A 15,133-nucleotide genomic window follows, 5' to 3' on the forward strand; every position below is an offset into this window, starting at 1 on the left:
TATAGGACCCCGGCCTCATTTGTCACAGAAGTTGGAAGGTGTTTTATGAATGAGAGAGGGAATTGCAGGAAGAGAGAGGATGATCTCATGGCAAAAGTAGCTGAATGCTACCCTGGAGAAGTGTATTTTATGTCTGCCTCTGCAACAGAGTTTCTATGCGACGCTTGGCAAGTCACTTAAACCTAACTTTTTAATGTTGTGTTCTTCATTTTTCTATGTGTCAGACTCAGGATCCTAGGTCTGATTTGCAGAAGTGCTCAGCATTCAACAGCTGCAGCTGAAGTCAATGGGAGCTATGCTTTGAATATGTAAAATGCTATGTACTCTGAAAAATCAGACCCTAAGGGACAGACAAAATTATTGGACACTTTTGACCTTATTCTGTTTGAGATTCAGTTCTGTGTCTGTAAAATGGGAGTAATTATATCCCCTCTTCCCACAGGAGTGTCATGAAAATAAATTCACTAATGTTTGTGAAGTGCTCAGATACTATAGAGGTGAACACAATAGAAAAGCCTGTGAGGAAATTAAACCTTCTGTATTTGCAGGAGAGTTTGAATAACGTAGTAAATAAGGCATAGGGGTCGTACATTGAACAATAAGGAAAAAATATTGAATAGCTGCTCATTTAGTGAGCACTCTCCATCTTGAGGCAGCAGTCTTGTTTAACACAATTAGAGACTGTATCATAATGTTTATGTACAAGGGGCTGAATTAAGATTGCATGGGCTATCATAAATTTGGAATTTTCCAAATTTTGAGTGCTTGACTTTTCAATTATAACATTCTTTTAACATCATTTTGGGATGTAATGGTAGTGACTGATCCAAGATGATATTAAAAAATGGGGGGAAATATACTTAAATTTATAAACTGCTGCTGCCCAGGCAGTTCAGGCTGTAAAATTTATGATAAACTATAGAATAGAATACAATTATGAAAATACAAGAATACTCATTTGATAAAATTGCCCTCTTAAACATACAGTAAACTCTGAATGCTCCTTATCACATTAACAAAGCAAAATAATCTACCAGAATTGAAAAGTAAACCAGTCACATAATCAGACTTTTAAAAATATGATTTCAAATCTCAAAAGTATATGGACCATTGTAGTCTATCTTGTTTTTGTGTTCGCTCTCCATAGAAATCAGGATTCCACTTGTGACAGGTACTAAAATATTATCTGTTTGTTTTGCACTGGCACAAATGTAGATATTGTAGATATCTGTATGAAATCCTAAATCCAGTAGTGAGAATACAAGGTATCCTGTCAGGAGAAAGAGATTTATTCTATGCCAAGCAAGCTGACCAGTTTCCACAATGAAGACATATCAAAATTACCAAGAGGAGAGAACAGAACGTCAGATCTAATATATAGCTTAGGTAGCTACCAGAACAATTAGTATTTTGTCTAACATAACTAGGAGAAACAATGAGGAGTCCTTGTGACACCTTAGAGACTAACAAATTTATTTGGGCACAAGCTTTCATAGGTTAGAACCCACTTCATCAGATGCATGGAGTGGAAAATACAGGAGCCAATATAAATACATGAAAGGATGGGAGTTGCCTTACCAGTGTGAGGTCAGTCTAATGAGACAAATCAATTAACAGCAGGATACCAAGGGAGGAAAAATAACTTATGAAGTGGTAATGAGAGTGGCCCATTTCAGACAGTTGACAAGAAGGTGTGAGTAACAATAGGGGGAAATTAGTATTAGGGAAATAGGTTTTAGGTTTTGTAATGACGCAACCACTCCTGTATTAAACCTGCTCCTGTATTTTCCACTCCATGCATCTGATGAAGTGGGTTCTAGCCCACAAAAGCTTATGCCCAAATAAAATTGTTAGTCTAACGAGGACTCCTCGTTGTTTTTGCCGATACAGACTAACACGGCTACCACTCTGATAACTAGGAGCTATCCCATCCTTTCCCCCACAAAATAGTGCTGAGAGGTCTGTCTGCAAATGAAAAACAATAAAATAAATCATAAATTAATTAATGCTTGGATTTTTTTCCCTTTTCATTATCCTCTTCATTTTCTTTCCATTCATCAAATATCTTGTTCCTTTATCACTATGTTTTTGCTCATTTGTCTAGTGTTCTAGTAACTTCCTATATCTTACTCTTTCATATTCTCCACAGTTCACTGTTGTTTTTCTGTTACATTCTCCTCACCTTTGCTCCCTTTCTGTTCCATTACTGCCTGTTCTCCCTCTCCTACATCACTTTTGTCTATTTCTGGTTCTTTCTCTCTTTTTACCCTATACTTCCTGAGATATGGCAGCTACTTCTCTTCCCCATTCCCTTTTGGTGTTAATTTTTCCCCTCTTCCTGTGTTCTGTGCATCTGACCAGGATATTGGAGTTGAGGGGGAAGGGTAGGAATGTAAGCAGACATTTTTATTCTCTTCCCCATCACAGCCTGAATCGAAATAACTTAAAACATGCCTGAAATTTAAGATTCTTCTTTCCTCTGAAAGTGATTCACCAAAATATGCTAATAAATGTACTGTAAAGTAGATTGATGGTATATTCTTATTGTCTGAATGGAGTGGCAGCTTTTATTATGAGGCTAATTTTAAATAATCATGTGATTACAGGTGAATAATTTACCTTTGAATCGGGAGAAAACATGGAAAAGCAGAGTGAATTTGGTGTTAGGTGACTTAACATCTTAAACTTTGCTGTTGTGGTTTTGTGTCAGGCATGTTGCATGTAGCAGCCATAACTGTTTTACAACAGATACGTTCACAAAAATACTTATTATTTATATTGCCACACATTACCATAGAGTCTGAGGGCCTTCCACATAAAACAGCATCTCTAGTGGGTTCTGGCTCTTTTCTGATATTTCAGTTTATAGAATCTTTGGGGTTGTGTTTTGTTTTTGGTTTTGGTTTTTTTGTCAGGGAGAGGGGAAGGGGTGATGTATGTTGTGACCATCATTCTTGTTATGGTGAAAAAAATTATTAAATAGGAAGGTTTTACATTATTTCCTAAATATTAGTCTATTCTCCATTGGAAGCTATTTCCACTGCTTAAATACTGAGAGTAGTTTTGTCTCCAGATCTCAGGTACTTTTGTTCTGGGTTTCATCATCTGCGTTGTTTCAAAGGCACCCATGTGTTGCAGGTTCATAGATGGTCACTCTGTGTCTTCAAAGGGAAAATGCAAATTTGCTCAGTCTTGAAAACTTGTATATTTTAAGTTTTAATTTTTTTAAAATCAACTTGATTTCTGTGGATCAGTGATCTCCAAGAAATTTGCCTACGCAACTTATTATGAAGGTTCTTGAGATGCCACATAGTTGGTCTATATTCCTAGACTAAAATCTTTAATATAATCTCTGTTTACAAAAATGACAGTTGATCTCTGTGTTTTAAACTCCTTTTCTCCTTTTTTTTCCCCCTCTCAGAATCTGTCTATGACCTTCTCCCAAAGGAGTTGCAGTTACCACCTTCCAGAGAAACATCTGTAGCATCCATGAGCCAAACAAGTGGTGGTGAGGCAGGTTCGCCTCCTCCAGCTGTAGTTGCTGCTGGTAAGCATTCCACTTTGCTCGGTTATATCCTTAAGATGTGTAGTATTCTGGTCAACATGAACAGTGCTGGCAAAGTTTGGAGTCTGAGACGATTATGAAGAAATAAATGAGAGCTCATTCTAGGAGACTTCTAACAATCAAACTAAATGATATGCATTACAAGAAAATTTTGCCTAAATCATACTTGCATTACATGCATAATATGCTTTTCCCACTGGTACATTCTTCAAAACCATAAGTGTGTACTAACTCCTAGAATCCACTCTTCTCTTCAGATATGGTAGGCACCAATTTGGAACTGAACCATGTGTAAAATTAATGAATTCCACCTAGCATAGAAGATAGAATATGAGTTGGTATTTTGGCCTTAAGTCTTTTATCAGGCTATAGGAAGAAAAATACCATGTTTTCCTTTGTATGGCCTGAAGAAGCTCTCAGAATTAAAGCACACTTATATATATTTTCTGTTGTTGCATGTACTGTAATCTTTTTATTGCATATTAAAACATAAATAACTAGTTAATGTGATTTCATATTTGTCAAAAATATCTGAAATTACAATTTAAATTAGGTACACAGTTTAGAATTAAGCACATTTCTTTTTGCAATGTGTCATTTTGGAGAAAGTGTGGGACATGACACTTAAACTGTATTTATTTACAAAATATTAAGATCATCTCCTTATGCAGAATATTTTAGACTAAAGTCCCTTTTACTGACCTTTGTTTTTTAAAAAATAAATATCGAAGAGTTAGTCTATTGCTAAAGATAAAGTTTTGATCTGTGAGGTTGGCACCAGTGCTCTGAAGAGAGCTAGTGTATAGCTGGAACTCTTTAATAAGCAGTTTCACTTGAGCGAAAAGGCAAGCCAATCATTGTGCCCATGGCTTATACCTCTCCCCTAATGGGCTGAGATTTCTTGAATAATTGGATTCCTGTCATCTTTATAACATTATATTAAGTTTGAGAGTGGTGTGTTGATCATCAGTTGATGTTCTAGAAAATTAATGTTTGAGGTGGGGGTGCTGGTAGCTGCATTATGAAGCTTTTGCTGTAGATTCATGTGGATTAACCTTCTATATAAAAACATGCCCCAGAAATGCACAGTGCAATAAACAGACTTTCTGGTTTGATGCTGAAAAGGTTTAAATCTGTAAGAGAAACTTACAGCACTGATCACCGTTCATGTTTTGCCAGATGTTTTCTAACAGAGTCTGTGGATTTATTTGTGTACTGTGGAGCTTGCTAGTCATTAGATTTATAAAAGGTGGTAATTTCTTTTACAAGTGTTTGATTCTAAGAGATTTTAAAATACAAGAGGTTTTACCTCAGTTCTTAATAATGAATCTGGTTCAAGGGTATAACAACAACCGAACTGTTGCAGAAACATAGATTTAAAAAAAAAAAAAACTGTTACAGTTAAATCCACAGACAGAAATGTAACTGCTAACTATGTTTGTACCTTTACTGGGACAATTTTTGAGCATTTGAGTTTAGATAAACAGAACTAAATGTCTGTTCCTGCTAGGTTTTTAGCATCTGCTGATAGTCAATCCAGATCTGCTTAAAAAGCTGGGAATGTGCTAGCTGTGTTTGGGTTACACTGCAGCATTGACAGTTCAAGACTATAACAGGGTTCAAAAAAAGAACTAGATAAATTAATGGAGGAAGGTCCATCAATGGCTATTAGCCAGGATGGGCAGGGATGGTGTCTCTAGTCTTTGTTTGCCAGAAACTGGGGATGGGCAACAGGGGATGGATCACTTGCTGATTACCTGTTCTGTTCATTCCCTCTGAAGCATCTGGCATTGGCCACTGTTGAAAGACAGGATACTGGGCTAGATGCACCTTTGGTGTGACCCAGTATGGCCTTATGTTCTTTCCTTTAAAGAAAACTGAAAGAAAATAATGTAGATCAGAGGTTTATTTATAAACACTGGAAGAAGATTCCATGTTCACTGAACTAAAAGGGGTCTTTAATGTCACTTTCTGATGAAGATTCCTATGTATCAGGATTGAGAAGCCAGTTGAGTTTTTAGGTTTCATAGGGTGCAGTTAAAAAGCTGGATCAAAAGTAGCATACTTGATCATAAAGATTGTAAGAAATTTCACAGCTTAGATTATATAAACGTTGTTAAAAATTTTTATAAAACATTAAAGTGTGAATCTCATTACTGCTGTCACCTGCCATAAAAGTGAGTGTCCGAAGGATTGAATCTTGGTATTTATAAATAGTGTATCATTTGTACCTTGAAAGCCCTAGTCAGTGATCAGCACCATTGTGCTGTGTACACATGTAACAACTGTGATGGTCCGTAACTGAAAGAGTTTGTGCCTGGGGCTTTCAAAGGAACTAAGGGAGTTATGTGCCTATGTCTAATTGACGTTCAGTGGCAGTTAGGTGACTAATTCCCTTAGACCCTTGGTGAAAATCCCAGGCCACACTTTCAGGATGTGACAGGAGTTAACAGAAGGATAAAACAGACTCAATGCAAGTGAATCTACTGTTCGTGTAATACAGGAGTAGGCAACTTATGGCACGCGAGCTGATTTTCAATGACACTCAACCCACCACCTCTTCAGTGTTCTCTCAATTTTTGTGAAGGAGGAGTTTTTCTCCCCCTATACTCAAAATTCTCCAGGTTCCCAAAGGAAGAGAGCACAGGTGCTTCAGTCAGAAGGCTGCTATTTCTCCTTCTTTGGAGGGAGCAGTCTTTCCCTGTGCTGCACTAGTTCCTTTTTGGGTGTACCCCTCTCTATCATATGCCCCAATTGTCTTAGGGTTGTTGCAGTCTATTCAGGCAGCTGTCATAGCTGGTCCTGACTCTTGCAGTATAAGGAGTCTGCTTGGTTGAGGCTCCTTTCTGTTAATAGGAAAAAAAGTGGGAAGGTCACTCCAGGCTTCCTGTATGTATTGTAGAGAGAGGAAGAGGAGTGTGCTTGTATATTTATATTTAATTTAAAAAACCAAGGTTGGCTGTTCACTCATCTGGTTGTCACTTCTGAAAAGTGGTTAGTAAAAGAACACAGACACACATTCAAATGGCTGATGTTGTAGAAATGGTAAAGTTGGGAAGAAAGGTGACCTTGGCATCTTAGAGTTCCACTATCATAAGCCAGTTTGTTCTTTCTAGTGTTTTGTGTAAATCTTTTGTGTGCTATCTTATTTATCCTAAAACAATAACGTATTTTCTAATGTTATAAGTCTAAACCTACATCACTATAGGTGAGCCCATTAAATACATTGTTATTTTTTTAAGAGATGGAGTTAACTAGAAATAGGTCTACCATTTAGTATGTAGTGTAAAAATAAATAAATAAAATTAAGCAAGTGTACTTTACTAGAAGCAATGAGAAGATTAAATCATAGTGAGTGATCAGAGGTGTGTTTTTTCTCCTTTAAGATTTAACATAATTTGTTTTCTGCTTCCCTAGCCACTGGGTGACACGGTATCTGGCTGAAAATCAGATTACTGTAGGGTTTTCCATCAGATGCTTTGCTCTGAGGTTTTGTTCCATGTAAATGCATTGCATAAAAATCTTGCTGCAGCTAACTCTTCAGATTTTTAGAGGAGCAAGATGGGCTGTTTTCAGGTGTGAGGGCCTGACAGAAACAGACTTCTAGTTCTACCATTTAACATTTGTTTTTACAACTTACAGGTTAGTTTAAAAATATTAAAACTGAGTCTTGATAGTTGGATTTGCATGAACACATTTGATAATTTTAATATAAGCAACTCTATGTGTATCTCACATTCATCAATTCAGAAGAAGAGTTTTGCCCACTCTTTGAATGTCAATCAGGCAAGTGTAACCAACAAGGAATCCAGAATTTTGTGCTGCAACACTGATATCCTCAGCTTCTTTCTCAGGTGCCTAGTTCCATCACACTTCCAGAAAATAGGAGGAAAAGGGGCTCCCTATATGCATCAGCACTAAGGACTAGCATCGTGACCTCTTTGTATAGACTGCTGCATGTGGGAGCATCTTCATCTAGAGGGCAGGAAAAAGAGTAACGTGAGCCAGCACGAGCATATTACTAACAGGAAATATGGATCATTTACTAGGCTCTTTTGATTGCAGATCCAGATGATGAAGCAATCTCAATCTAGGCTATAGTTGGAGTTCATCACTTACATAGATCAGCAGCTGGAACTTCAGGAACCCATACTTTTAATGTTCCTGGCATGAGCATTTTCAAACCTTTGTAGGAGGAGGTGCCTGATACTTCAGTTGTATTTCTCAGATGTTGATGAGATTTTTCACATTTGGAGAACATGGGTTTTTACAAAACTGATTTAAACAACCCTTTATCTTTCTATTCAAAAGGCTAATCTAAGTCTCTTCTCTTGTGTTCCTTTCTAGTAGCAAGTCAAAAAGCCTCTGTTGTCATCTTCTGTTTGGAATACTTCAGATACAAGAGCCTTTGTTCCTAAGCACTCTAAACTGTATTCCTTTTTGCAAAGGTAAATGTGAAGGGTGAACCTGTTCTCTGAATTAGTATGTACAATAAAATCCTCTCTACCCTTGCACAGAAAATCTAAAGGGAGCATCTTGACTGCCAGCTGTAGTCCTGTACCTTCTCCCTCCAGTAGAATCTTAACAAAGGACAGTTTGCAAATCTTTGGGGTACAGTAAAGAATGCATCCTTTGCAGTGTCTCTCTTCGATCTCCTGTTCCCATTGCCACTGTGGGAATGGATATTCTTCCATATTTTTTCCTCCCTGCCATTATGAACAACCTTTCTGCATCTAATTTGGTTTTCTGGCTGTTTTCAATTCCCATCTCAACTTTCCTAGCTCTAATAAAACAATCAATTTGTTTTCTTATAGTAAACACTGGGACACAAATTCCACATTCCTGAAGCTTGTTCACAGAACCCTCTTAAATTGCATTTATAGAATGTAATCAGACAGGTTGAGTAATGTTTTGGTAAGAACAGTATACAAAAATAAATGATATGGTATCTTGAGAGAGAGTAGCATAGACCTGTTAGATCAAATTTTCACTGAAGATAATTCTGATTGCACATTGTTCTTATGTCTTTCCCTGCTTAAAAAAAGATGATCTGTGGGATTCTGTCAGCTGCCATCCACGAGATATGAGGTATTATGGAGCAGATGGAATCTGGTATTCTAAACAAAAGGAATACTTCTGAATCTTAAAAAGGTTGGCCCTGTGGAGTGGGATAATTGAAACATCTACAGTAGTGCTGAATTTGCTAAAAAGTTACATTTATACTATAGCTAGGGGTATTTGGATTGTTCCTTTCTTTAAAATGGTATATAAGGAGGCAGGTTTAAAGAAGTAATTTAACTTCTCCTGTGGGGAAGGGGGTGAGCTCCATAATACTTGGAGTAATCATTTTTGTACATTTAATTTTGAAAATGATATTTTGCTGCTCATTTGTTAATACAAGAGCCATACAATTAATCATTTGTCCCCTCTTGCAACCATGCTCTAAGGGTTAGGTTCATTTTCTTCCTCCATAAAGCCGAAGAAGCTTTTGGGTAATACTCATACTAAAATTTCCAAATCAGTTAATTGCAAATAAAGTTTGAAAATGGAAACTGAGTTTTTGCTGAATTGGGGCCTTTCTTTTGCTTATTTCCATATATCAGTAGCAGAAATTTCTGGTATTTATTCTAGGTGGACTTCATTGCCAGTGTCAGTCACTGGTCCTTTCCTTTGGTCTGGAAGCAGTTACCAGAATCTTCAAAGATGATATGAGTGCTAACATAGCAGGTTTATGATGTCATGTGTTGACTTGATTATGAAAAATAAAAAGCTCGATCTGGTTTTGGTCTGGTGTCCAAAGTCGTGGAAAGCTTTCAGTTCTTGTGATGCATAATCAGCTATGCAGAAAACCATCACTTCAATCACAATACAACAGATGAATGTTCAGGAAGTGCTTTCCATATGTTTCCGGGGAGGGAATTTCAAGGAGGACAAACTTCATAGAATGCACAGCTTTAAGGAAAAACTATCTATAGCAGATTTGTTTCAGCCAAGAAATATCAACTTTTTTTTTTTTTTTTTTTACAAGGTTAATATACATTGTAAAGCTTTTTAGGCCAGGGTCTTCCTCTATGTGATAGTGCAGTGTTTAGCATACTGGGGCCTCTGGTATACTGCACTCCCATTCCCAGTATGTCACTTCTAGGTACACACGATTATGAAGATAGTTTCAACAGTCCAGGAGAGGCCAATGTCTAATTAGCTTGGTGGCAGTTGAGGCAAGGATGTTCCCTTATCATTCTGAGTTCTGTGTGTAATGGTGATAGTGTGTAGATATGTACTGGGAGAGTTGAGGGAAAGGAAAGTTTCTCACAAACACACTTTCCATTGAATGGAAATTTCTGTTGGCAGTATGTGTTCCCTCTAAGCTCTAAACATTCAGTGGAATAAGGAGTAGACCTTTAGGTCTCTAATTCCTATTTCTGTTCTAGTCCAAAGTTGCTGTCAGCCTTCTCTTGACTGATGAATAAGCAATAAAGCCCACCCATTAAGAAGGTTTTGGCATTAATTCATTATGAAAATGCACCATTCTTATTATCAAATAATGCAGAAACAAAGACAGAAAAAAGAGGACAAACCTAGTGTGTAATACTGGGGAGAAATTCCTTTTCATAGTGGTATAAAAACCTCACTTAGTCCAGCACAGCATTACTACATTTTTGGAAGGAACTAGTGGATTTGAGAAACAGAAGAGATCATTTCCTACCGGGAGATATGTTTTGTAATTCTGATCCACCAGTCAAGACATTACAGAATTATTCCTTTTAAGATGGTTTGATTATGTAGGAAGTTGGGGAGATGAAAGGTGAGAGCTGGAAGAGGGAGCAGCTGAGGAGGTGTAGAATTCTGCCTGACCTTGCTTGATTTGCCTTTGCCTTTGACACCACTCTGAGTGAGAAAACCTACTAAACTGAATTGGTGGATGAGAACCACTAACAAAAAAGTTGCAGGTAAGAAATTTACTACTTCTTTGTCTTTAAACATGAGTGTAAATAATTGGTGGTGTTTATATAAAAACAGATTGAATGATGTGTTTATTCTAGGTATAAAATACTGCTTGTTTCAGCATGTAATTGTAAGGGAATTGAAACTGTTTTGGACTTAATGTAAATTAAAATAACCAGCCTATCTTGAATCTGTGTGACTATTTATTTTTGAATAACTGATGAATTGGATTGCTTGATTTTATTTACTGGGATGCTAGTTGTTTTCTCTATTAATACTTAACTTGCATTCTAGCTCCGCCATTCAGAGACAGGCATCGTGTGTTGGGTTGTGACAGTGTCTGTCAATAGTGAAGACAAATAGTGCCAGAGACACTTAACCCATCTAATCTCACCCAGGGTATAGGTCGGTCTTGTTTTCAGACTTCTTCATAAGTCTTTTTTTCTTTCTTTTTTTGTTTCTAAATAGTGGATTGATTGAAAACTAAACTTTTTTGTAAAGTTTTTGACTTTACATCAGTAATACTAAAAGAAGAAAAGTAGAAACCCAAAGTTGGCATATGAGGTGTTAAAAGCAGGTTTGCAGCCACTTTGTAAGTTCTGGTCCATAACTTTTAAACCTTTGGCAACACCAGGGTTGATGCTGGAAATTTTGTATGTAGTATCCTTCTGTTTTATTTTGAAAAAGTCAAATATTGCCAAGACTATAACATGTAAGGTCTATAATTAACATTCATGGAGGGCCATACTCTGTGCATTAGGCTTGTAAATAAGGCCCTACTTGAATTGCGGGATGATTCTCAAAAAATTGTGGCTGGGTTGCAGACAAGACATGGAAAATTGCAAAAAAAAAAAAAAAACAACCAAAAAAAACCCAAACCCCCAAAAAACAAACAAAAAAAGCAATATGGACCTTATTTGCAGTAATAAAGTCCATTATTATTTTTCCGTGATTTTCTGCTGTTGGGGTCCTGAGGCTGAGAGTGGGCGGGCTCCTGCTGTCAGAATTGCGGTGGAAACCTAATATTGTGAAATCTGCAATTTCCACAGTATCTCAAGTTAAGTAGGTACTTACCTATAAATGTCCCAAACTTTACCCTGTGTGGTGTTTGAATTTTCATTTTTGTCACCAATTGTTTTCTAACAGCCTGTAATGGAGCACATGGCATACATGCTATGCCCTGAAAAATAAGGAGAGTTCTTACTGACTTCCTGTATGTAGTGACTGTTCATGCACAGGGGGTTGGAATACTTTAAAAAAAAAACAAACAAAAACAAATCTCTCTCACATAGTTGCATTTGAAATCTTGCAATTTCCACTGTGGGATGTAACTCGCATTGCAAGATAGCAGCATGTTTTAAATGTCAGGAGTTAAGGCACTTGTTTGTTTTTGAGGGATTGTGAATCCTTGTAGTATTGAAGGATTTCTGTGAAGAGTGAACAAGGATTTCATGGAACAAGGATTGGCTCCTCTTAAGCTATGTTTAAAGACTGTAACTCCCTCCAGGGCAAGCAGTAATCATCCTGCCCCCCCGCTCCCATTATTTTAAAGGCTGAAAGTCTTGTTTGACTCCACAGAATTATAGAAATATATAACGTGGCCTTAGTCAGTAATTTAGTAGCTAATGTTTCTTTCCTTTTCAATAAACAAATTGTAAAACAAAATCCAGCACTAATTTGCACATGGGGATGCTCTTTGCTATGCATTCCACTCTTCCTGGTACTAGCCTGTGAATTTGGTAGCATGCAATTGTGCCACATGGGCACTGCATCCCCTTTTCCCACTGCCTGATTTCTGGCTGCTTTTTATTTTCAGAAAGAACCTAAATTATTCCAATTCATAGAAAGAAGAGGCTATGAAAATAATGCTGCTTTGCTGCCCTGAAAGTGAGATGGGCAGTTGGGACTAACAGACAGCTTTCAGCCTGTTGAAAGGAAACATGGGTGAACTGATTCCATGACCAACTGGAAATTATGCATCAGTCCTTCTAGAAATAGTGCAGAGAAATAGGTGTTCTTTCTTGATTTACATTATAAACTCCTGCACTGACCAAATATATTAAGTTACAATTCTTGGTTAGTTTAGGTTCTTTCATTTACAAACTATAGAATTGCATCTATTTAATGTGTAAATTGTGTTGCCTGAAAGAGAACAGGAAATACCTTGTGTTAAACTGCTTGTTCTGTATCAATCTGTTTGGCTTTATGGAGAAATATTTGCGAGAGCGGAGGCAACAGATTATGAAAGTTATTTTCTTCATTTCTACTAACTTCATATGGAGTAGAGGTGATATTCAGAATGACCCACCATACTCTAATTTGAAAGGATTTAAATACAAAATACACTTGCAGACCTGTTTTATTTGCTTTTATGGTCCTGTGGCTGCATACCCCATCAAAAATTCACTTGGCTTATGTCATATAAAATTGTAATTGTCGAATAATTTTAAGAAAACTGTAGCGAAGTCTTATTAATGTTCTGTCTTTATTTCAAATGTGCAAATACAGAATATAGTAACTATCTAAGTAAACAAAATTAATATTTGTGGGTTTTGGTAAGCATTATTAAAGCACAGGTAACTAAGCTGTCAGATAAAAATAGCAGCCTAATGTGTTTCTATGGTGAATAATTTACACTCTAAGACAAAAAGAAAATGCTTAAAAAGGCCTGTGTTTGTACTCTAATTTTCCATGACACAAGTGAGGTTTTTCTTACGTTCTGGTTGTTGTATGCTCAGTCCCTGTACTCTTGGGAACAATTTCTTTTTCTGTTGGATAATTTCTAAAAAAGTAGGAAATGGAAAAATGCTTCAAGTTTTAAAACAGGACCAATGAAGATTCTAAGTATTGAACACTTAGAATAAAGAATGTTTAAATGCAGCATATTCAACCAAGGGATCCTTTTTGTGTATCAGATGTATGCATAGATTGTCACCGGCTCCAAATATATTTAAAGTTTAAAAAAAAAAAATGAAATTGTGTAAAAATGTTGGTTTGTTATTCATTATAGTAACTTCATGAATTCATACCTGGCAGATTCTACTTGTTTACTCTTTAAACCAGGAAGAAGATGAATTGGCTGGAGACCTATTGGTTCTACCTGTAAACATGAAATAGTTGCATCATTTTTACTAGTCGCACAACTTGAAATGTTTAGAAAGTGCATTTACACTGATTTATCCTCAAAAATGCATTTCAGATTTGCCTGTTTTTGTAAGGGCAGAAAATAAATGATCTGCTTCTCTGATTGGCGTGATCCTCATGCTGCTTTTTTTATATTTTTGAGGTATGATAGGAAAAACACTGAACTTCACAAAGCTATACATATTTTAACAGTTGCATATTAATGGATGATATTTGAATACTTTTGAGAATATATAGCAAAAAAGGAGGATATTTGGATTGTATTGAACAGTATTTGTTTAGCTTGCCATTTGTTTCCTGCATTACCAATACACAGGGCATCCCTGCTAATTGGAATACAGTGCAACTGGTCCCTCTAGGAGAACATATATTTCCTTCGAATTCTCTTAAAAATACAGAGGAAATTTTGTTTTGGAACTTGGTAGTATTTATGATTAAAGTTTTTGAAATATTGTTCATTGGTGACCTCAGACAGTGTTGGTGTTACCAGCTATTTAGCTTTGTGCTAATAAATAATATTTTTTAAATAGTTTTTCCACAAAAATTAAGGTAAAATTCATCTGTTGGGTTTCTAGGATTTCTATTTTAAATGCAGGATATGATCACCATTTGGTATACCTGTCCCAATGCAGACTTGCATGTATAAAATGCTAAATTCTGCTGCTTTGGTTTTTCACATGAATGCTTCTTTAGAGGAGCTCATTTTAAAGTTTACTTTTGTAGCAAATATTAACCGTTTTCACAAGTAATTCTTAATGCTAAATTCTGCCAAAGGGTGATCACCTTTATCCCAATTCTAGAACTTTGTTATCTGACTCAAGAATCAGCTGTGTAATTGTTTATTATTCAAGGTAAAGTTTTTGTCATGGGCAGAGATCCATGATGTGTTCATATTCTGCATTCTGTTGTGCATGGTGTTTTGTTTCATTTGTAAACGGATTGATACCTAAGAAGGGAAAATGTTGCTGTGCAGCAGGACAAGTCTGCAGCATTATTCCACTTGCAAACCCTGCATGCAGCACACATGCTCTGTGTGCGCTGCACACTTTTATTTCTATGTAGGTGCATTTACAAATACTAACTAGGAACTAATGCTGTTGTTGCTAACACAACAAGGTAAAAACATGTATGGTAACAATCTTTCTCAACTCAAAGTGGTTGCAAATCAGCTCCTAAATATTGTCACTGAAATTAATATCTCGAGGAAGAAGTTTTCCAATTTTATAAATGTTTCTAAAAAGGAAGCATTGAATTAATGCATGCTACAAAACAGATAAATTTGTCTTTAAATTTGAATGCAGCTCACAGTGACTGAATCCTCCAGCTTCAGCCACTACATTTACCAAGGAACAAACTGGAAAATGGAACTGGTATCATTCAGCATGTCCAGGAGGTGGAGGAAGGGAGTCTTTTTCTACATAGCTGAAAGAGTAATTTATTGATAAGCTGTACTGACAACTAAATTTTCTCTTAAAGCTT

General features: G+C 36.5%; 1 protein-coding gene and 1 long non-coding RNA gene across 9 annotated transcripts in view; both read left to right on the top strand.

Annotated features, from left to right (window-relative positions):
* NFAT5 (nuclear factor of activated T cells 5) overlaps positions 1–15,133 on the top strand; it is a 174,445-nt gene that overhangs the window by 72,221 nt on the left and 87,091 nt on the right. For all 8 annotated transcript variants that reach the window (XM_075073802.1, XM_075073803.1, XM_075073807.1 and 5 more), the window contains exon 2: positions 3,422–3,547. In XM_075073802.1, the coding sequence (XP_074929903.1) occupies positions 3,422–3,547 (126 nt within the window). The remainder of the gene's footprint in view (positions 1–3,421; positions 3,548–15,133) is intronic.
* LOC116837860 (uncharacterized) lies at positions 8,579–9,345 on the top strand. Its single transcript, XR_004376803.2, has 2 exons — positions 8,579–8,653; positions 9,197–9,345. It is a non-coding gene; the product is annotated as an uncharacterized LOC116837860 (long non-coding RNA).

The sequence above is a fragment of the Chelonoidis abingdonii genome, chromosome 19, assembly GCF_003597395.2.
Source record: "Chelonoidis abingdonii isolate Lonesome George chromosome 19, CheloAbing_2.0, whole genome shotgun sequence".
In the NCBI taxonomy this organism is placed as follows: Eukaryota; Metazoa; Chordata; order Testudines; family Testudinidae; genus Chelonoidis; species Chelonoidis abingdonii.